The sequence below is a fragment of the Henckelia pumila genome, unplaced genomic scaffold (assembly GCF_033568475.1).
Source record: "Henckelia pumila isolate YLH828 unplaced genomic scaffold, ASM3356847v2 CTG_461:::fragment_3, whole genome shotgun sequence".
Lineage (NCBI taxonomy): Eukaryota > Viridiplantae > Streptophyta > Magnoliopsida > Lamiales > Gesneriaceae > Henckelia > Henckelia pumila.
In genome coordinates, this window is record NW_027331831.1 from 4,729,104 (window position 1) to 4,753,632 (window position 24,529).

At 36.4% G+C, this 24,529-nt stretch overlaps 2 protein-coding genes across 2 annotated transcripts; both read right to left on the bottom strand.

The window, feature by feature from the left end:
* Nucleotides 1–1,035: 1,035 nt before the first annotated feature.
* Nucleotides 1,036–8,095, bottom strand: LOC140871561 (uncharacterized). Its single transcript, XM_073274119.1, has 5 exons — nucleotides 6,826–8,095; nucleotides 4,545–5,679; nucleotides 2,286–3,681; nucleotides 2,102–2,182; nucleotides 1,036–1,581 (listed from the first exon to the last, which is right to left on the bottom strand). Exons 1-5 carry the CDS (start codon nucleotides 7,655–7,657, stop codon nucleotides 1,117–1,119), a joined length of 3,909 nt encoding a protein of 1,302 aa, XP_073130220.1. The 5' UTR covers nucleotides 7,658–8,095; the 3' UTR covers nucleotides 1,036–1,116.
* An 11,383-nt stretch (nucleotides 8,096–19,478) lies between these two features.
* LOC140871929 (uncharacterized) lies at nucleotides 19,479–20,645 on the bottom strand. The gene is made up of 2 exons (XM_073274672.1): nucleotides 20,125–20,645; nucleotides 19,479–20,048 (listed from the first exon to the last, which is right to left on the bottom strand). Exons 1-2 carry the CDS (start codon nucleotides 20,545–20,547, stop codon nucleotides 19,479–19,481), a joined length of 993 nt encoding a protein of 330 aa, XP_073130773.1. The 5' UTR covers nucleotides 20,548–20,645.
* Nucleotides 20,646–24,529: the final 3,884 nt, after the last annotated feature.

A 24,529-nucleotide genomic window follows, 5' to 3' on the forward strand; every position in this document is an offset into this window, starting at 1 on the left:
ATTTTACGTGGCGGGACGAGCCAACCCGACGGGCTTACGTGTAAATTGGCGGGTTTTTGCGGGCCAACCCGCAACCCACCACAACCCACCATTAAGCGGGGCGATGCGGGCCGACCCATCTTTTAGACGGGTTGGGTTATGACGAAACGGGCCAACCCGATGAACCTAACCCATTTTGACACCTCTATTTTTATATGAAAAATTACTTTTCCAATATTCAAGCACTGCTGCTTTTTTAATAAAAGTAATTTAAAAGGTTGAATTTATGTAAGTGCTTTTTAAAAAAAGTAACTTTGTATCCAAACTGATTTACCTAGAAGTAGCTCAAGGAATTATCACAACATTCCCTTTGAAATTTGAATTCGATAGTCGGTGTGATTTTGAAGATAAAAATATCTAATTTAAAATTAAATTCTTCAATCAACTTTTTAAACCGATTTACCAAAAACAAGCAGATGCAATTTATATTTAGATACTATAATTAAAATCTGTCTTTACATTTTCAAAGTACATGACACTAAATATGTAATGGGTCACAACTCACCTGTTACGCTCATAATGGCCTTATGTACATGTTTCATTCGTAATTTTCAGAAATTACATTCCTTCTTTTAAAAGAAAACACACTTTTAGTTCTTGAGAAATGACAAACATTCAAGTGAGTTTTAATTCGATGCCAGTTGTGAGCGTCGTAGAATTACTAATTAAATTTTTTTACCACTTTTCAAATATAAAATAGAATACAAGCAAACTTATCATTTATGTCCTCTAATGGCTCCAGCCATTACTTAGAAAAATAATAGCCCGTTGAATTTTGATAAAGAAAATATTTTGAAATTGGAGGGAAGTAAAACAGATTGGCAAAGATACTTGGAAAGGGCTTTTACCTGATACTTGAAAGAACTGCAAGGGTCAAGAAGGCAAAAACTGCCGCCTGCAGAGGTGATTCTGGTCGAGTGAGCCTTTGATTCCCATGTTTTACCCATCTACCAGAGAAACTCACATAAAAACTGTGAAACAAACTCGAAAAATTACGCATTAACCACATCAGCAGCAAGCAAACGGACAAGGAAATAAAACAGATTGCCATTTGAAAACTCAGAAATATAAATCGTCTCAATGTGTACTTTCAGGAGAATGATGTATCCGACTTAAAATTATTGACTCGCACACAACCAACTCTGGCGTCAACGCCTCTGAACACACATCAGAATTTAGACGAGTACCATAACCAGTAACGACAGACTTTCCGTCCTCAATTTTATCATCATTTTTCACCTCAGCTGGGAAAGGAGCATGGAACCCTTTGATGCTTTCCACAGACAAAGGTCCATCCTCAATGATCTGATCGTTTGGTGGTAATTCTGATGCTTCATGTTTTTTGGTAGAAACTGGCTCTTCGGAATTTACCATTGTGTTGGCCGGTGGTTGATCAAGATTTTGATGGGCAGATACAGTATGAACTTCAGCATCTGATGAAGTATCTGGCTTGCTAAAAGGTAGGTTGGCATTTGAAAATTTCTCCCCGTTTTTAACTTTGTCAAAGCTACCTTTTTGGCTCTCATAAAGGGATATTGCTTTCTGCAATCACAATAGGATCGAAACCAGGAAAAAATCAATATATGCATACAACGGGTAGTTGAAAATTGGCATTTTAATAGAAACAGACAAGAACAAGGAATTTCTAAGTGTTCCACAGCAAATAAAAAAAAATTTATGCAAACAGATGCTACTAAAAAGGTCTATTTTTTCTGGGTCTTCTGGCTGCTGCTTATACATCTCAATACAGACGGTGAAAGGTATAAATCATAAATTAATAGGAGAAATTACACACAGATGAATCATCTATTTTTACCTCATCAGAAAAACTGCAGTATCAGCAAAACATCACAAATAAATTCACCATATCCCCGCACAATAGTGCCAACAAAACCAACACTTCACTGTACAATGATAAGTTGATTCAAGAAAATTTCACTGATCTACAGTTGGCTCCAAATTGAAATGAACTGTACGTCACAGTATTCTATATTGGAGTATGCTTATAAAATAAAATATTCCTAAACACATAAACACACCATTCTTCAACGTCATAAAATACCTGGAAAATAGATTCATCCACAGTTTCAGATAGAGAAAATCTTAAAATTTGGTGAGGTGCTACTTTAGCTTCTATGGCCTCCTGCATCAAAAAACAAAAATTAAAAATATATATATATATATATATATAGTTTTATGACATGAGTAGAACAATATGATAAAATACAGAAGGCCGCGTTGTTTACCTTGATGAATAATATTTTTAAATCATCTATGTCAGAAATTATGCTCTGGTCCATATCAATAACCTCTCTGCACTGATTGAATAAATCAGGTTCAGTAAGATCTGCAGAAATATCAAGCTTGGAAAGGTAAGCCAGGCAAAAAGGTACATCATCCTTCTTCGAGATTTTAGCTAAATTACTAGTATCCTCGAGGTTATTTATGGCAGCATCGGCACAATCAATTTCGGATTCATGAGTGGATTGGTTAACATCATTGGTTGCTGCCTGCTCATCAGGAAATATTTGTTCATTCTGAGTCAGCTGAATAGATTGACCAGCCAATGCTTCATCCATATTCAGTGAAAAGCCATTCTCTTTGTCATATGATTGCATCTCCAAGCACGCAGTATTACTTGGCCCCTTCCACAAATCTCCAGTCGTATCCCAGCCACGACCACCAGGCAGGCTTCTAGAATGGTCCCACCCCGGCTCACCGTAACTGCGAGCCTCATCCCGAAAGACTGCATTACTTGCATCCCAAGAATGCAATGGATTACATGAATCATCAACAGGATTGTGCCATCCCATTGGGCGAACAGGGCCTGAAAATCTGTCATTGTTGGAAATGTGATAAGGAGCGGGATGGTTCGAATCCACGGGTGGTCTGATGCCAAACATTGTTGGAGCTGGAAATGGCTGCACTACTGAATGAAAACTGACAGGGGGCGGAGGATGTGGGAAAGACATGAAACCATTTGGAACAGTAGACGGCCAGCTTCGCATACCTCTCCAAGGATTTCCTTGAATTCTTGCCAGATTAGGATCACCGCCGCTCCTCCTATGACGGATGTTCGACTTAAACCTACTGTCATCTTGAATCGAGCCTGACATCAAAGGGCTATCCACCCCTGTTCTCAGGGGAGGAAGAGGTGGAAACGACTTAGAACTTCCAGATAAATGGTTATTTCGTATAAAAGAGGAAGGCATGGATGGAGTATCCGCATCAGCTTGTGAATGTTCATCTCTAGGAAGCATGTCCATGGCGAACTCACGACGTTCCCTACCTTCCTTCCCAGTGTGGTCCTTCATATCTCGAAACCCAATACTCCTCTGCGTCATTTCTTCAATATCAATATTTCGTCTTACATCAGACCTATTAAACTGCCTCCTATCAGTATTTGAGTATGGAGACTTATCCGATCGTCTCAATGGTGATGAACGAATGTCTGATTTCAAACGTCTTTCAGCAGATGACTCTTTCAAATGACCATCTTCTTTCTGACCTGGTTTCTCCAGTGACCAAGATGAGGTCTTTTCAGATCCTCCCGTAGCATAATCTGTAACAGAAGTCATATTGTGTCGAAGTCTTTCTTCATCACTATAATCCCTTCGCTTGTATTCATCCTGCTTAGTAAGCCTGAACAACGGCCAAAGGAAGTGCATGCATGTTTGATCAAAACAGAAAACAAATACTAAATTATTGTTCCTAAGTAACAGCATATGTGACAGCAGAACACGAAAATATAAGCAATAACTACGTCATTGCCTAAATTTATTTTTGACAAGAACAAAAAGATGCATCATAATCACATAAAGGTGTCTTTGTGACAATGAAGATCGAAATTAACCTTCACTTATGCTCCGGTGAAAATTCGCAAGCATATGATGATACCAAGGGGATTAACACACTCAACCAACGAACTCCACACCTAAAAACACACACACACACACAGAGCACGGAAATTGTTCCTCCTTTTTATTTGAAATTGCATGTCATTATTGGTCAGCAAAAAAACAATCGAATATGAACTTTTAAAAAGAATTGGCAGAAATTAAAGCATCAGGTGAGAAGAACCACGAAATCCTCCAATATACTCTTCAAAAAAGTATTGACCCATATGTTATGGCATCTTTTTTTTTTTGGATAAGAAACAAGATCATATTATATATAGTGTGATAATTACAAAAAGCGAATAAGATACTCAGACGGAACCCTTGGTACCCACTAAATATCAACAAAATATAACACTCCAACCTCTGATTAAATGTAGAATCGAGAACATAGCAAACTCTTTATAAGGCAGTGCTTTTTTTCTACAAGCACCCAACCTCATTGTAAATGGCAAAACTTTTATAAACTAATAACTTATCCACAACAGAATAACAAAAAATGAACAATTTTCACTAGGATCACAACCATTTCTGAGTTTTGTATCAGTAGTCTAGTCAAAGTTAGGCAAAATAACAACTGGAATGATGTTACTGGACATTAATAATTACCTATAGTTATCCCTTGAGGCAAAAGAGCTTGAGCTGGGTGACCTACACCGTCTGCCATGGCTTAGATAAAGTTCATTGTCAGCATTCCTTGATGTAGATTGCCCTCGGTCAGGTACTGAGTCTATTCGTGCTTCACTTCCACTTCTCTTTTCTGAATTAAATCTTTGATCCTTGGTACTTCGGGACCTAACATCATGATTATCCTGTTTTCCAGTAGTTCTTCTCCTACCTTGATCATCTCTATACCTAGCTGCTCCATCAACAGGCATTGGACTATCATCATGTGTGCTTGAATGTTTAGAATGGTGATCAGCAGCATAAGCACCGTCATCTGAATGCTTATGGTCAGATTTGTCGCCAGAACAGTCCCTTTTGGCAAGTTCTTCACTGTACTTTGCTACCCTTGGTCTCTTCTCTCTATAAAAATCATCCGTCTGCTTACTATCCTTATATTGACTCTCTCTTTCAAAATCTCCTCCGTGCTTTTCTTCCTTGGTAATATTATCACTACGGCTATCTTCTCTATAATTATTTTCCCGGTGTCTATCATCTCTATCCCCATTTTCGTAATGCCTAATATCACTATGTCGACCATTTTTTTCCCCATCATCACGACATCGATCATCCACGCGTCTGCTTTCCCTTTCACTGTCTTCACGATGCCTATAATCCCTTCGTCGATCAGCACTGTCCCGATATTTATCATCCTTCCCCTTGGTATCTTTCTCTCCATCTTCACGATACTTTTCGTCTTTATGTTTATTATCTCTATCACCATCTCCACGGTGTCTATCTTCTCTACGCTTGGCATCTTTCCCAACATCTTCTTTATGCTTGACATCCCGATGCTTATTATCGTTCTTCATTTCTTCATGGTACTTCTCATCCCTTTGCCCATCATTTTTGTGGTCATCTTCGTGATATTTATCAACATAAATTCTATCATTGGGCTTATCATCTTTGTACTTGACATTCTGGCCATGGTCACTTCTTGAGGACAATCCTCTTTCATCACCTTCTTTAAAATCATCATGATGCTTACCTCTGTCACTGGAGCTTTCTCCTCTCCTACGAATCCTTTTATCAACTTCCTTCTCTAACTCAGGATTTTGTAACTCCACTTTTACAGGAAAATCTGCAGAAAGAAATCAAATTTACAATATAGAATTACTTAGTACTCCTTCTCAGGGTTGGCACCATTCCAGAAAATAACGGCACACTGTAGATCAACTAATCTTCTAGATCGGTAGACTATAAAATAGTAAAAAAAATCCCATATCCCTTTTAAAATAAAACTTAAGATATCCTACTTTTGTTTATGATATTGAATAATAACTCCACTAGAATTTATGAAGTTTCAACACAGCAATACAATCCTTTAAGTTGTTTAGTTGCTTCACAAACACCAAAAACAGAAAAGGCATTCTAAGAGAGAGAAAATTTTCGTTTAATACTTAATACACCATACAGATAATGAGAATTTAAACCAAAAAAACAGAAGAAAAAGAAAAGCCTTTCAACTGACCGGAAAGGTCAATCACTCAATAGATAAAAATAAACATATTCCTACTACGATGCAATCAAATCGTAACTAAATCTAGAGGTACCTTTTACACTTAGCATGCCAAATTCATCACAAACATTAGTAAAATGAGTGGGAGGATGTTAGGGATATAGTAAGGCATTTCTTTCGTGAAACAAGATATCTTCTCTTGCTTGCAGTTCATTGATTAAATATGTTCCTCAAATTTAATCTTATGTCAATTATCTGATTCTGACTCCACAGTATGAGACCCGTATGGTTTCAAGAGGAATTGAAATGAAGAAACCAAATGAAACTATAAAATGCAACATAAAGTGCTCGAAGTGTTCAGTTAGAATCAACAGTAAGACGAGAAAACATCTAAACCATTTCACTGGGAGTATTCCCTCCAACTTCCACCTCATTCCAAACCAGTATAAACTCCAATGACATGTCATATTCTGTGAGAACCTGGATAACTCTAACCACCAATAACTCAAACTGACGGTCATAAATGATATTCCGTGGACAGATGCACTACACACTAGACAGAAGTTTCTTGCTTGACCAGTGGTTCAATTGTCAACATTAGTGGCTGATGCAAAAAGAAATTCCAAATTATCAAATAAACAATGATCCTTGAGTGAACCAAAATTTGTTTTTAACCACCAGAACTTCTCGACTGCACACAGAAAAAAGTATGATACAACGAGAAAATGTCAATAACATGTTCATTCCACAACACTAAAGTCACCTTACCTGAGTTTTCTCGAGCACGTTTAACCTTTCTCTCCACAACAAGATCCCCAGACTGTAATTCCTTCTTCTTGCCAACATCCATATCCACTAAATCTGTCTTACCATCCCCGCACTTACTAAGCTGGCCTAAATCCTTCTCCTTCTCCTTCTCCTTCTCCTTCTCCTTCTCCTTCTCCTTCTCCTTCTCCTTCTCCTTCACCTTCTCCTTCTCCTTCTCCTTTTCTGCCCTGCGATCCTTGCCCTTGTATTCCTTCCCTTCTTTCTGACAGGAATAATCCCTCTCAGACTTCCTCTTAGACTCTCCTTTACTCCTGCTGTCCTCTTTCTCCACCACAACAGCTGAACTCTCCATCTCTCCAGCACTAACACTTTCATACTTTTTATCCTTATTATTATTATCATTCTTCCACTCCATTCTCGAACTTTCCCCTTTATTGTTGACATCCTTCAATTTAGACTCGATTTTGGCCTTGTCCCCTTTGATTTTCTCCTTCTCCACGATCCTGTCACTATAGCCTCTTTCTTCTCCACCTCCATTCCACCTGTCTCCACCATCGCCGATGGCAGTTTTCTCTTTCCGCCGTTTTGATGAAAAGTATTCCTCCGAGGCCTCGCCATTCGTATAAACATTCGGATCTTTACCTTCCCTGCCTTCTCGTGCCTGGGATAAAGTTTTGCGTTTCTCACCGGTAGCTGAATCGCGAGAATCCTTCCCCAAATTCTCATCCTTGCTACCTTTATCCTTCGTCCTTACATCCTCTTCAGAGTCTGGATAATCCTTTGAACTGTGTTTGCTCTGCTTATGTGATCTGTGCCTCGAACTCCTGGGCATGGCTGTAACTTCACTTCGCCTCTAACAAACTCCCAAGCCCTAAAATTCCCACGAATTGCCCTACCCAACAACAAAATCAACCCAAACTTTACTTCAAATTTGACCCCGCTGACCCAAAAATAAATTCCAGAAAAAGGAAAGCGGACAATCACACTACTGAAAAGTAAACTCACCACAGATAAACAAAAAAAAAATTCAGAAACCCTAATTCGAGCAGTTTCCAGACCAAACTTCGCACCAATAAAATCAAAAAACCGCCTTTAATTCCCCGTTGAAAGTACACAACCTGGGCCGCTAAGACACAACCGTCCACAGTCCGAATACTTTGATCCCTTTGATCGATTGATTGCGGCGGAACAGAAATATCAAAACACACCATGCACGGAAATTAAATCTCTTGTGATTTGTTATTTTTCTTTTTTACCGGTGTGATTTCTGTTGGTATGCTCTACCCAACCATCACGAAAAAAAAAATATTAATAATAATAATAATAATAATATAACTCCCCGTCAACTTAAAAAATGACTATTTTATCCTTGTTTTCTTTAAAAACTAATCACTTTGTTGCACGCAATAATCCGTTTTTATAATAAATTTATATTTCAAATAAAACTACTAAATAAAATTATTATATTATATATTAAATACAAAAATTGGTGAAAAAATAAAAATTAGTTAGATGAAAAAAAAGAAAAAAAATCTTGATTGAGGGAAAAAATGAGATAGTGGAACAAGGCATTTGTGTGTGTGTTTTTTGTTTCTATTTATATATTATTTTAATGAACACATCAAGATATCGCACTAAGGAGCTCTTACATAATATATATATATATATATATATATATATATATATATGAATAGATATCTTATATGTCTATTTCTTACTCGAGCAACATACACCGGAGTTGCAACATACACTGGAGCTGGGCGAACTCGCATTTACTCGAGCAACAAACATAAGAGATAAGAAAACTCACATCAGAGTTGGGAGAACTCACATTTACTCGAGCAACGGACATTAGAGCAACAAGACACAACACACGTCGAGGAAGCAAGTGTAAACTCATGTTTACTTGAGCAACAGACATCGCAACAACAATACACAACACACGCCGAGGAAGCAAGTGTTAGCTCAACTTTACACTGGATTTTCAAATATTTTAGTGAGTTTATTTATTTTTTGAGTTATTTATTTTCTTCGAACCGACTGCTACAAGTTTTTTCCTATTTAGTTGTTCGATTTCTAGGTTTTATAGTGTGTATAGTATATTTTTGCGTTTTATGATAAAAATTTAATGGATTTGTCCAATATGAGACTATAGGCGATTTTTTACAAGAAATTGGTGTTATGTTTTGTTTTATAAAGTTGTAATGACTGTCAAATGTTAGTTGTATTATTGTTACAATTTAGAAAAATTATTAGTGAAATTCGTACACGTGTGAGATTGTCTTTTATTTTGCTCTCAAATTTCTGGTGTTGGGGCATTAAATTATAGTTTGGTATCTGGTTTGAATTTTTTTTATTTTCAAAATTTTAGTTGTATTGATTTCGAGTCATTATGACGTATTCATATGTATGAATTTCTAAGTTTTCTAGTGTTGGACAACCTGTTAACCTTGTTGGTCGATATTTTGGATCAAGAATGATTACTATTAAGAGGAGAATAATAAAAGATAAACTTTTGAAATTAGTTGATGACAATTCGGATATTGATGCGGATTATTTTTTTAGGTTTTATATTTTATTTTTTTAACACAAATTTATTTTTGAAGTAATTATGTTATACCAAGCTTTATTTTCTCGTATTTGGATTATTTGGATACTTTCTTTGACTATGGTTGGGGGATGCCGCTTTTCGATTCTTGCGTGAATAAATTCACAAGTGTTTTGGCTATTTAAAAAAGCTACGATAGAAAAAAAATTCAAAAAGCTACGATAGAAAAAAAAAAAAAAAAATACATATGTTGATGGTTGCATAGTTGGATTTGTGGTGAGCTTGTTGTTTTGTATGTAAAATTAGTGATACTTTATTACTAAACACTAATTATCGTAAAAAAAATTCATAGGCATGGGTATGAAAGAGTCCCCTCACTTGGTAAACATCGCGCGATACGTTGTTTTTCAAGATTGTTCAATTGGGGATAAAACTAACTTCCACTCAACGTTAAAGCGGCCGAATAATTGTTAAAGTCGATAAGTCGTAACAAGGTTAGCATAATAAGTATTTTTTATGTTTTAAAACTTGAATTATAGTTATTTGATTTTTTATGTTTTTTTTTTATATTTATGTCATTGTAGTGGTGTAGTTGGCAACATAATGTTATATTCCTGGAAAACTCAACTATTGCAATGCTTATTTGGTGAAGAATCATGTGATGATATGGTTTTTGCCTAATTCAATTTATTAAGTACCTCCATGTGTGCATGAAAGTGGTGTAATTTCCTGTATATGCACTTTATTGTTTAAGGAATGATATTATAAGGTCAATTTTGTCTAACAGTAAGTTAAGTAATGAATGTGGAGTGTTATTAATATTTTTTGGAGTGTAAATAACATTCCTCTAATAATAATAATAATAATAATAATAATCTATTCTTCTATTCTATTATATAAAAGATGAGCTACTAACTATCTTTAAGGACACCAAAATACATTATTCCATAATTATCCCTTCTTATCCACTATCCTACTAAGCCTCTCACTCACTTCATGTTTTGTTTTTAAAAAAAAACATATAAAAAACATATATTTTACACACGCAAGGCATGTGCAATTTTTTACTAGTAATAATAATACAACGAAATTTAGAAGATTTTTCAATTACATATAAAATATCGAGTAAATAATATACCTAATTTAGAATTAAAATTTAGAAAGTTTGCACGATTTAGGATGTCCAATTTTCTTAAAAGGACTTTATTTTAGAAGACAATAATATTTGAAATATTTTGAACGAATGAAATGGAGCATTATTCGGAGTAAAATTTGATTCATTTTGAAATATTTACCATATATATTAGAAATATTTGTATTATTTGAGATAAATCCTTAAATGAATATAACAATCGTGTCTGGTTAATAAATTTATATCAAGATTCAAGGTTCTAATCAATACATATAATAGTGATATATAGAAATTCAATACACCAAATATTTAGGACACACTCTTTTAAAAAGTTCAAAAATATAATAGCGTAAAAAAAAAGGGAGTGTTATTCTCACTCCAAAAATTGTTTCTCACACTCCACCTTTCTAATTTGTTATCTAACTTACAAATTTGTCCTTAATTAATTACTCATATTTTACTTAGACTAAACTACCCTCTTATAATCATTGACTCCATTAACTTCTTTCCTATTATATTCCTATGATTTGCAATCGTAAAATTTCCAATTTTAACATATTATCTTTCTTTCTTTATTTTTTTATACGTTTTATGCCTTTTATTTTATTTTTATTTTTTTTTAGCATAATCTCTCTTTATTTTGTATTCCTTTAGAATGGAAAAAAAAGTCAAATAATCCAATTGAAGTTTCTCGTTTATTGCATTTTCTTTTACATTTGTATAAAAATATATTTAAAAAATCTATAGTAAAATTTCTATAATTTGCTTCAATAAAACATCTTATATCACAATCCAATCAATATTAAAATAAATTCAGATTACAAAAATTTGCTTCAATAAAACATCTTACAGAAAACAAATTTAAAAATAAAAGCTCAATCTCAATAATGCTAATATCTTGAAATGCATAACTTATTACAATCTGATCATGTCCTTCGTATCCATATTACCTGTCATTGATTCAAAAAATTACACATCAGCACATAATACTTCAAATATATTTTAACATTAATTTGCCTATACACAAAACATTAGGAAATAAAAATAATTACACAGATTAAAAAAAGTATTAAACACAAATAATTAGAATGTGTTTACCATTTTAAAATGCATTATTTGCTTCATTGGACGATCTTGTTGCTCCATTTTCTTGACTGGAAAATAAAGAAAATGATATTTCATTATTTTCGAAATTTTGTGTGCATGTACGAGTATTATGCCCCAAAGCTTTACATCTGCTACATTTTCGAGACTTTTCGACTATTTCAAATTCACTTGGATCACACTGTGTAGAACCATTTTTTCTTTTCTTTGAACCAGAAGGACGACCCCTGCATGGATGGATTTTTGGTTCTTGAATCATCAGAGAAAGCTGTGCATCTACAGTTTGAGAAATATGTTTTCTAGTATCTTTTTTTTTGAGTAATAGGCATTTTTTCGTATGTGCTTCGAAAATACTTGAACAGGCTGTCAACATGTCCATCTTTGAAATTAAATTCTTCTTCAGTATTTACAAACGATCTTTTGTCAATCCTCCATTGTTGATGAAAATCACCAAGTTTCAGTTTCTCATTCAACATACCTCTGATTTGATGCGCACAAGGAAGACCCGTGGTACTTTGAAAATGACCTCTACATTCCCTAGAAAGTTCTCCAGAAATAGCTAATTTGTATTGCTTTAAAATTTGCTAAAGTGCATGATTAAAAACATTTACAAGAAGATTCTGAAACAAAGTAATGCGAAAATAGTGAGGCGTATGGATTTTTTTTTTCTGAAGAAGGGCCTTGATTTCTTTAATTTGGTTCTCAGTTGCAAGGCATATTTTTTCTTTCACATGGCGCAAGTTACCCGTTGAGACTTGGAGGTATTTCTTGAGCATTGCATGAGCACCCTCAGCCCTTGATGTCACGTAATTCCCAAAATGCAAACACTTTTCAGTCCATGCAAAGATGAACCTCTGCTTATAGGAAAGCCAATTATTTTTTATATAATCAATAGCTATTGGCTTATCCTTGTATTGAATCTCAAAGAGATATCATCCTCTATCAAAACTTGGTTCATCGAGTGAATATACTATATTAGTTCAACTTGACAAAAACTTGTCAAAATCTTCTTTTTTGTCAAACAACTTCTTGCATTTCGCTAGAACATTTTTTTCTATATGTCATACACACAAGAGATGTGTCGTCATGGGGAATACCTTGCAAATAGCATTCATTAATGCTAATTCTCTATCAGTAACAATTACTTTTGGACCTTCATCAACATCTAGAATTTTCTTGAATCTTTCTATGCCCAAATGTAGTCTTCTTCCTCCTCCTTACACATTAACACAAAACATGAATAAAATGATGTATTAAAACTTGAAATTCCAATAACATCAAGAAGTGGCATGTTGTATTTGTTAGTCTTGTAGGTGCAGTCCATAATAAAGACATTTGGAAAGTTCTTTGTCAAAATCATTGAGCTTGGATGTGAGAAGAACAAGTGAGTCAAGTAATTATCTTTGTCAAACTCTATATCATAGATGAAGCTGATAGGTTACACCTACAAATTCAACTGGGCCTGAGCCCAATCATGAAGGTCCACTCCGAATATTTTTAAGGCCCAAGCTTATTTAAATATTATATATATTTTTTTCAAGCAGGCCCTGAATTCTACAAAGGCCCATAAGAGGCTTAAGCCCGTGAAACTCTCCGAATATCTATAAATAGCTCAAGTCACTTCATTATTAAGGTACACACTTTCTTAAGCAATATATCGCTCTACTCTCGATTATTATTCCTTGAGTAGTAACTGACTTGAGCGTCGGAGTGCCTTCGTCGGGAACCCTCCCGGCTCCTCTGACTTTGTTTTGTGATGTAGGAACAACCCACTGAAGATCTCCATCGGGAACATACAAGGACTTACTGATACTCCGGACTTTGCGGAAGCAACGTGTCACATACAAGTGATTTTTGGCTACATCAGCTTGGCGCCGTCTGTGGGAAACTGTTCATTACGTCATTGAGAACACATATTACTTCAAAAATGTCTCAAGGAAATATTAACAATGGAAACGCACCGCAGAGTATTACTCTCACCCGTGAAGACTTGACCGCGCTAATGGAAAACACAGCCGCACTCGCAGCAAAAGATGCAGTTGCTCAGTACCTAGAAACTCGCAAGCGCAAAAGCAGCAAGAAAAAGGCTCAGACTGAAGGCTCGTCATCTCTTGACCCTAATAACGGAGACCCAAATAAAGATAAATCTAAAGTGAATGATAAAGATCAAGGGGGGACCAAGAAAAATACTACTCAGAAAGACGGTGAAGCAAGTGTTCACACAGTTCATGACATTTCTGGCGAAAACAAGATCACTAATCCAGCTCGGAAGGATGGATCTCGCACACATGTAACTGGAGAGAATATTTCCGCAATTTTGCCGTCACGCCGAAGCCCCTTCACTGATGACATATTATCTGAAGCATTACCAAAGGGAGTCAAAATCCCCAGCTTACCTGAGTTCGATGGAACGAGTGACCCCCAAGACCATATTGACAAATTCTACGCAAAAGCGGATTTGTATGATATCACAGATGCTGCATACTGCAAAATTTTCCGAACAACATTATCAGGAAGAGCGCTCACATGGTTCAACAAGTTACCCTCCGGATCTATTGCCAATTTGGAGCAACTTACTGACTGCTTCATCCAGCAATTCTCAATTAACAAAAAATACCCAAAAACAACAGCATATTTGTTCACAGTCATTCAAAAAGAAGGAGAATGTCTGAGGGACTATGTTCGGCGATTTACTCATGCGGTGCACGAAGTCTTACATGTGAACCATGATTTGTTAGCCGGAATAATGCAGCAAAACTTGCGTCATCGGAAGTTCAAGGAATCAATAGCGGGAAGGCCGCCCAAAAACCTAGAGGAATTACTGGAAAGAGCTGAGAAATACATTCGGGTTGAGGAATCTATTGAACCACACTACCTGAATAAAAGAAAGAGAGAAGAAGATAAACCAGATATTAGAAAGCGAGACGAGAAGCGAACAGCACAGAGCCCCCGTCTCCAGAATACACCCCTCAATGCACGTCTGACCGATATACTGGTAGTGGCTGAAAAACAAGGATTGTTACGTCCCCCTCGCCCAATGCAGAATAACCCAAAGCGCCTACGTTCGGAAAAGTATTGTCATTTTCATAAAGATAAAGGCCATACTACAGAAGATTGCTTCAGTTTGCGAGCAGAAATTGAAAAACTCATAAAGCGCGGACATTTGGGGAATTTCGTGGACAAGTCCCGCGGTGAAAAACGAGACGACAGGCGTCGGGACGAACAACCAAAACATGACTATCAAAAGCGCCATGACGAAACTGGGAAACAGCATGAACGAGCGGATGAAAATTTGCCCTCGGGAGGGGTAATCGCCGTAATCACTGGGGGGCCTGCTTGTGGCGACTCGAACAATGCAAGAAAAGCTCTTCTGCGAGCAGCAAAAGGAACCAACAATTTATCCAGCCCCACATCCTTGTCAATATGTGAAGTTGGAACCATTCAAGATGGATTATCATTCAGTGACAAAGATCTGGAGAACCCTCGGGGTACCCATAATGATGCTTTAATCATCTCAGCCACCATCTCCAATTTTTGGGTAAAGAAAATTCTAGTGGATTCAGGAAGTTCGACCGACATAATTTTTCATAATGCATTCGTAAAGTTGAGTATTAGTAATGCACAGTTAACTCCAGTCAACACTCCACTAGTCGGATTTTCCGGAGAAATAGTTGAAGCTTTGGGAGAGGTAACGCTTCCTCTATCCTTGGGTTCTTACCCCAAGCGGTCTACTAAAATGGTGAAATTCCTTGTGGTAAAAGCTTCATCTGCGTACAATGTGATATTGGGACGACCAAGTCTCAATATATTCCAAGCCATCGGATCGACATATCATATGAAGCTGAAGTTTCCGACTCCAGGAGGAGTAGGAGAAGCCCTTGGTGATCATCGTCTAGCTAGAGAGTGTCATGTAGTGACTCTGCGGGGTTCGTCAGAAAATCGGAAAAGACAAGTCTCTAGCGAGGAAAAACCACCAAAACCCGGAAAGCTTTTGCGTGAAAACGGAATTCATTTGGTGGATGAAGAAGCTGAGAGCAAAGAGAGAATAACAGCAACTGAAACTCTGAAACATGTGGCAATCATTCCAACTGATCCCAAGAAAACCCTAAAGATTGGGACCGAATTACCTCCTGAGCTGGAAGAGAAGTTGAAAAATTTTCTTGGTCGCAATCTGGACGTGTTTGCTTGGGGTGATAAGCATCTGCCAGGAATACCTCATGAATATGCGCTTCATCACCTCCGTGTTGATCCGAAAATGAGACCGGTGAAGCAAAAGAAAAGAGCATTTGGTCCAGAGAAAAATCGGCATATAGCCGCGGAAGTGGAGAAACTCTTAGTGGCAAAGTACATCAGGCCAGTTTCATACCCAGATTGGCTTGCAAATGTGGTTTTAGTACCAAAACCTGGAGGAAAGTGGCGTTTGTGTATAGATTTCACTGATCTCAACAAAGCATGCCCCAAAGATCCGTTTCCACTCCCTCGAATTGACTTGTTAGTCGATTCGACAGCAGGATGCGAGCTGCTCACTTTTCTTGATGCATATCAAGGATACAATCAGATCGGCCTAGCGCCAGAAGACCGAGAAAAAGCAAGTTTCATCACTGATCGAGGAATTTATTGTTATGATGTAATGCCGTTTGGTCTGAAAAATGCTGGAGCTACCTATCAGCGTTTGGTAAATAGCATGTTCGAACAATTGATCGGGCGTAACATGGAAGTTTATATAGATGACATGCTCGTCAAAAGTATTCAAGCATCTAATCATTTGGAAGATCTTGAGGAATGTTTCAGTATACTCAGAAAATACAGGATGAAACTTAATCCGGATAAATGCACTTTTGGTGTACGAGGAGGCAAATTTCTCGGTTATATGGTGTCAGAACGAGGAATAGAGGCCAACCTTGAAAAAATCAAAGCTATTTTAAACATGAATCCTCCGAAGAGTGTAAAGGGCATCCAAGAATTGACAGGACGTTTGGCCGCCCTCAACCGATTTATCTCAAGATCTGCAGACAAGGGTTTACCATTTTTCAAAATGTTGAGGAGTGGGAAAGGTTTTCAATGGACAGAAGAGTGTCAGCAAGCATTTGACGAGTTGAAAGTGCATCTGACCTCTCCGCCGTTGTTGGTGAAACCAAACGAAGGTGACACCCTGTTAATTTATCTGGCAATATCTGCGGAGGCGGTAAGTGCAGTATTGGTCTCTGAAGTAGGACGTGAGCACAAGCCAGTTTATTATATCAGTCGAACTTTACACGGAGCAGAATTAAGATATACAAAGATCGAGAAACTGGCACTGGCTTTGGTAATTGCAGCGAGAAAATTACGTCCTTACTTTCACTCTCATCCAATAATTGTACTCACCAATCATCCTCTCAAACAAATTATCTCGAGTCCTGAAGCATCAGGAAGAATGGTTAAGTGGGCTGTTGAACTGAGCCAATATGGAATTGAATATCGCCCGCGTCCAGCGATTAAAGCACAAATTCTGGCTGATTTTCTAGTAGAAATGACAGTAACTCAAGAAGAGAGTTCCACCCAAACATGGATGGTTTATGTCGACGGGTCATCAACCTCTACGGGAAGCGGTGCAGGTATAGTTGTGGAGAGCCCACAGGGAGATAAATTTCAATATGCCGTCAAATTTCTATTCCCTGCAACGAATAATGAGGCAGAATATGAAGCTTTCATCATGAGAATTAAATTGGCCCTGTCAGTCGGAGCAAGAAGACTGACGATACACAGTGACTCCCAACTTATCGTCAGTCAAGTTAATGGAAATTATGAAGCAAAGGAAGATAAAATGTTTGCATACCTCACTCAAGTAAACGAGCTTCTCTCGCGTTTAGACAGCTATGATATAAAGCAGATACCTAGAGGGGAAAATGAGTCAGCAGACCGCCTTGCCAAGTTAGCAAGCTCCTTGGCCAACATTGATAATAGGAAAATTACATTCCTAACTTATGGCAAGGAAGAAACTGATGGAAGTGATGTTACAGTCTTCTGTGCTGACAGCAAAGAGCCTAGTTGGAAAGATGAAATAATCGACTATTTAAAGCAAGAGAAACTACCTGCTAACCAAGTCGAAGCTCGAAAACTTAGAGTGAGAGCTGCTCGGTTCACGATCATTGACGGAGAACTGTACAAAAGAGGTTTCTCTTCACCTTACCTAAAGTGTCTAACGCCAGCTAAGGGAAACTATGTGCTCCGTGAAATTCATGAAGGAATATGTGGAAATCATTTAGCTGGCAGAGCTCTCGCGGGGAAAGCATTGCGCCAAGGGTACTTTTGGCCAACGATGAAGCAAGATGCTATGGAGTTAGCAAAACATTGTCATGCATGTCAAGAGCATGCTAACTTCCATCACCAGCCGGCTACAACCTTACAGCCCCTAGAAAGTCCTCTACCTTTTGCTCAATGGGGAATGGATTTGGTAGGTCCTTTTCCTCCTGCTACCGGACAAAGAAAATTTCTGATAGTAGCTGTGGATTATTTCACCAAATGGGTCGAAGCTGAACCATTGTCCAAAATATCCGAGAGAGATGTAATCAATTTCTTATGGAAGAATATAATATGCAGATTTGGCATTCCTCAAACCTTGGTTTCAGATAATGGAACTCAATTCTCTGGAGCGAAGATAAAAGACTGGTGCAGAGGACTCTCTATCAGGCAGTTCTTCACTTCTGTAGGGAATCCTCAAGCAAATGGGCAAACCGAGGTCACCAACCGGACCATTCTACAGCACCTCAAAACACGCCTAGGCAATGCCAAAGGAAAATGGGTGGATGAGTTGCCAAGTGTTCTATGGGCATATCGAACCACTCCACGCTCTTCAACTGGAGAATCTCCTTTCAACTTGGCCTACGGAGCGGAAGCTGTGGCTCCTGCCGAAATCGGAGAGCAATCATGGCGAGTGAAACAGTACACTCCATCTGGAAATGACCAAGCCCTCCGAATTTCATTGGACTTGGTGGATGAACTGAGAGATGGAGCTTCAACACGAGCCGAGAGATATCGAGCTTGTATGACTAAAGCATACAATGACAGAGTCAAACCAAGATCTTTCCAAGTAGGAGATCTTGTATTGAGAAAATCTGACATCTTAAAGTCTGTGGGCAAGCTGGATCCGAAATGGGAAGGCCCCTACAAAGTAATTGAAATTGTGAAGATGGGAACATATCGCCTCAAACATTCAGATGGAAGAATACTTCCCAGGCCTTGGAACGTGGCCAACCTGAAGAAGTTTTATGCATAGACTGCAACTCTCGTCAATAATAGGCTAAATTTATCTTATGTTTTCATATTACAATTTTGTGATACATTGTTCAACTAATTTGATTATTGTTTTTATATAAACAGATTACTTTGTCGAAAGCATATCATATCTCCTCTCCTATACTAACGCTTACTTACGACATAAACGTCATAGACCCTAGCAATCATAAAAAATTCCCAACAGTAAGAGGCTTGGACAGCCCCTTGGGACATTTGAACTTATGACGCTGTAAGAGGTCAGGACGACATAATAACATTATAAGTCCCGGGATACCTCACCACGCACCAAGTGGGTTTAGGAATTCCCCATGAGACAAAATCTTGGGAGATTGATCCCCTCCCAAGTACTCCATTGTTAAAGCGATAGTATTTTATTCATCAAACAAGTATGCAATAGCAACTTCAAAATGCAAAAGAGATATGATAATCGACAAATACTTACTTACTCAAAAAGAACAAAAAAAAAGTCTATGACTTTGACTCTGTCACAAAAAAAATTTTGCCCGAAAGTGGCAAGAAATAATAAAGCTAAACTGTTCCACGGTTTAGTCTCCATATAGCTCTGATACACACCGTCATTATTGGTTGTATAAGCTAAAAATTCGAACGCAAAGCTTCGATCATCTCCTCATCACCTAGACCTCCCAGTAAATCTCCTAAGGGAGGATCCGAGTCATCGTCAACTCGGGCAATACTAGGCTCCGGAATTTGGGGGTGAATCATCATAATAATTTCCTCTGGAACTAGTTGAGTTTTCCGTAGTTCTTTGCGGCAATCCACTACAACTTCATCATGAATAACGATCGCCCGCTGAATCACTTCATCTCTAAAATCTGTGGACTCTCGATAGCATTCAATTGCTTTTTCTCCGGTACTTCGCAAGAGATTCTTGCCTATTGACGAATTGAGAAAAGTTTCACCGGTCTCCGATTCATGGGAATATTTTCCCCTAAGTAGCTCCATATCCTTGCACATTGCATCATACTTTTTGGATTTCTCTTCAAGCTCCTTTTGCGATTTGAGAAAATCATCTCGGGCCTTAGCACCTTCCTCGCCGAGTCTTTTGCACTCTCCCCTTAATGACGCCAGCTCGTCATCAAATTTTCTCCCGGAATTTCGAGACCTCTCTTCTCGAAATTGAAAAGTTTGGGCAAGCGATAAAATCTGCAAAGACCCATAGATAAGGAGTATTGTTTACTACATAAAAATCATAACAAATATCAAACGTATAATAATATACCTGGAAGGCAGACGAGGCAAGAGACCGAGTTAATACTTCGGTAGGCTGAGGCAGTAGATGCAACCTGTCATGATCTCCAATGAGATTAGCTCCGGTTCTCCAACCAATCTCTGGATCCTTCAAATCCCAAAAAGAACCAGCATTATTCTTGTGATTCACACCCTCCAAGAACAAGTGACGACCCTCATGAGTATCGGGAGGAACTGTTCGTTCATCCTCACGTCTTCTTTTTGGATTTATTCTACCATTAGCATTCTCCCTAGTACGGGTATCACGATCAGCATCATTTCTTCTACCACCATTCCTTCGGTCACGAGTGTCAGTATTTTTAGATGGAGGACCAGAACAATTGACACGGTCGGATGGCCCGGGAGAATTCCTCCTCCTTGGAATCCCTTGGGAATTGTGATTACCTCGATCCATTGGTGACTCTTTTCTCGATGTTTTTGACGGAGTTTTCTCGTTTTTCTCTATGCAAGCGCGAACCTCCGCCAAACTTAATTTGTCACCTACAAACAAACACAAAGAGAAGAGTGACAATGATCAGTAAATTTAATAAATTTTAAATTACCACGAGTAGAAGAATCCAAAGAAGACGCAAAATACAGTCATCAAAATTCAATTTGAACAAAGCATTACCGGCAGGAATCAAACTTTTTGGGTCAACCAACTCCTGGAAGAGGCCTAAGGAACGACATTTAAGTTGCAATTCACGGTGGATTTTGCTAAATATAATTTTCCTATGGCCCGGACTCCAAACTATGGGAACCTCCCAACCATAATCCCATACATAAACAAAATTTTTTCTCCAATCATTTTTTGGAGATGGACAACGAGATAAAAACTTACAATCTCCCGAGGTAGAAAATAAGTATAGGAACCCGGCATGGAGCGACGCACCGAGAAAAGCGCATAGAATAAGTCTATAGTCGGTGACATTTTAATTTCACTCATTCTACGTAGAAAACACGTAAAGAGAAGAATCGCACTTGGTGTTAATTGACTTAAACCCACCCCGAGACTATCTACAATTTCTATCAAAAGGGCATGAGGAGGGAGCGAGAAACCAAAATTAAAGTACTCCAGATATACAGTAAAATATCCCGGAGGCGGTTCGTGGCAAAGATCTCCATTTTTGGGAATCTTAAGGATATTTTTAGAGGATAAGTCAAATTTTTTACTTGGACTTAAAATCTCCGACTCGTCCAAAAGACGCTCGCTCACTCCTCCCGGAGACTCTTCAGAACCACTATTATCGCAAGAATTCGGTTTTCTATCAATTTTTAAGCAAGGTGGTCTCGTCGTATCACGAGATACCACTGTGTTCAAATCACTCAAAGAATATAAACATTCGTCAATTTCATTGTCATCGCCAGATTCAGTTGGCGAGGAGGGATAAATTTCTCGGTTAGCAACCAACACCGAAAATACTTTACCCCGTGGAGGATGCCCTGAAATGATTTTTTTTTAGAAAATATATATATATATAATAAAAATATATATTTTACCAAAAAATAATATTAATTAAATAATAATAAAGCCATTTTCACCAAGTTCTTCCAACAAAGTTTTAATCATCGTTCTCCCTTTCAACCCCTCATTTCTTATCTTGAATCTTGCATTATACACAATTTTTGAGATAGCTTGAAGTGTCAGGTTTACTTTGTCGAAGTGATGTAGATTGTGTGATAAATTCTTAATGTCTATTTTCCAAACACCATCTTTCTTTTTATCCCATATTTCGAATGGACAATTTATGAGGCGAGTTCCCGTTCCTAATCTTTTCCTATTCTCTACTGGAATAGGTCGGTAAGTTCCTCCTCTATCACAACCAATAACGACATAATATTTTGGTTTAGATCTTCTGACGACTAGTACATATCCTTGTTCAAGAGCAGCCTTCCGAATGCTTTCTTGAAGCTCTTCACGACATTGAAAATTTTTACTTGATAAGCAAAGAAAAGCATTGGAACCTTCAACATAGTTATTTTGCTTACTTTGTATTTCTTTCCCTAGCACAACTTCGCCCATCCCTTTTTGTTTGATATTAGAATTGCCTGACCAAAAAAAAAAAATTGGGAGCTAAAGAAATTGTTTATATTACAAAATATAAATCATATTCAAATTTGGGAGCCAAAGAAATTCGAGATGGATGACACCATTATTTATATATTTTTTGCTTATTGTATCAACTAACAAAAAAATGTATATATATACGATTGTGCATCTTAATGTGAAGAATGGGATTAAGAAATCTCCGGTAACAAAAAAAAGTAATACATGTAAAATCAAGGCTTTATCTCTAAAAGTGAAACCTATATGAATGTTACTGATTTTCGTGCTCATAAATTTGACTAATTCTTGCTTTCATTTAGCAGATTCAATTTAGTCTCACCAATCTAAATTTTCTTAGGTTATCAATTAATTTCAAATAAACTACTAATTAAGTTGAATTTTAAACAAAAATCTCATATCACCAAAACTTTTTGCGTTAAATATTTTTATAATCTCAATATCATGGTTGAATTTTAATAGCAATAAATAGTTCCAAAAAAAAAAACAAAAACAAGAAATAATAATAATAATAACAAACACAAAGTAAAAAATTGAAAGATACAATACTTACAATTCGTTAACGATTGATAACAATCTTCGTACAAAATTTTTTCAATATCTTTTGAAATCCTTAATTGTATTATTTGATCAACTTTATCATTAATCTCTAAATTTTGGAGGCTGTGATTTTCTTCCATGGTAAAAGAAAGCAAAATAAGACAGAGATGATGAGAAGAGGTAAAACAACATGTAAGAAGGAAAATATTATTGCTTAAGATTATGAAAGGGCATTTTAGTCTAAGTCAAATGAGGAGTAATTAAGCAAGGGTAAATTTGTAAGATAAGATAAGAAATTAAAAAAGTGGAGTGGGAGAAATAATTTTTGGAGTGGGAATAACACTCTCCATAAAAAAATGATATTTATTTAATACGATAGAGAGTAGTGATGACTAAATATATAAAATCAACACAAAAAATTCAAAACCGCGATCGAAATTAAACGTAATAATATAATCAACAAAGATATTTAAATACAGTTTATATTTTAAGGTCGGTCGAGCCATAACATCGGTTATGTTAAGAAAAACTTACATTATCATACATATGTGTGTGTGTGTGGACACACAAAAATTAACTGAAATTAAAAGTAATGATAACATTCGATCAGATTTCAAATTTTGAATTGGAAAATGACACATCATGATCATATATAGGTTTATAGAAATTTTCACATTCATACGAACACAAAAAATTAACTGAAATTAAAATGTTGTGATGTCATCTTATCAAATTTTAAATTTTGAATTGAACATTGGTATATCATCATGTATATCATTTATGAACATTTTCACGGACACAAAAAATTAACTGAGATTGAAAATTAGTGATAACATACTATTAAATTTCAAAATTTGAAATGAAATTTGGTACATTATCATATATATATATATATCATTTATTTAAATGTTCACATATATGTGGACACACAAAAATTAACTGAATTTAAAAAATAATGATATCATATATAACAATTATGGAAATTTTTACATATTTATGGACATAAAAAAAAAATTAAATTAAAAGTAGTGATAACTTTAATCAAATATCAAAATTTTAATAGAAAATTTATCCATCGTCAAATATAGTATTTATGAAAATTTCACACATATACATATATATGAACACACAAAAATAACCAAATTAAAAATTAGTGATAATACTCGATAGAATTTAAAATTTTGAATTGAAATTTGGTAAATCATCGTATATAGAATTTATAAAAATTATATAATCATATATAACATTTAATTTTTTTAATCATTAATTGTATAAAATAATATCTCGTGCATCACACGGTTGAATTACTAGTAATAAATTTATACAATACTTTGTCAAATCAATTAAAGTTAGTTATTGCAAAGAACTCAATTTTTTTAAAGAAAAAAATACATAATATTTATATATATTTTTAAAAAAGATATGATATTTATATATTTTTTGCACGAAAATCAGTCAGTAAAAAAAACACAAAATCTTACGTGAAATCGTTTAACAAAACTTACGGGTTAATTTCATGACACTCATCTCCTTTTCGACATATTCATAAAAAATATTATCTTTTATTCTAATATAAAAGAAATTGATCCGTTTTAAAAAAAAAAACACGAAAAACTAGGTATGACAATGGGCAGGACGGGGACGGGGAATACAAAACCCGTCCCTATCCCCGCCCCATTTCCCATTTTTTTTAATCGGGGATTCCCCATCCTCATACCCACGGAGACTTAATCCCCATCATCATCCCCATACCCGAATATATATATATATATATATATATATATAAATATAT

Excerpts from the sequence above, each read along its gene's own strand:
- LOC140871929 (XM_073274672.1), bottom strand. The coding sequence starts at position 20,547 with ATGGATCGAGGTAATCACAATTCCCAAGGGATTCCAAGGAGGAGGAAT. Across the intron at positions 20,049-20,124 it reads TTGCCTCGTCTGCCTTCCAG|ATTTTATCGCTTGCCCAAAC; the intron begins GTATATTATTAT and ends GGGTCTTTGCAG.
- LOC140871561 (XM_073274119.1), bottom strand. The coding sequence starts at position 7,657 with ATGCCCAGGAGTTCGAGGCACAGATCACATAAGCAGAGCAAACACAGT. Across the intron at positions 2,183-2,285 it reads TAAAAATATTATTCATCAAG|GAGGCCATAGAAGCTAAAGT; the intron begins GTAAACAACGCG and ends TTTTTGATGCAG. Across the intron at positions 1,582-2,101 it reads TGGATGAATCTATTTTCCAG|AAAGCAATATCCCTTTATGA; the intron begins GTATTTTATGAC and ends TTGTGATTGCAG.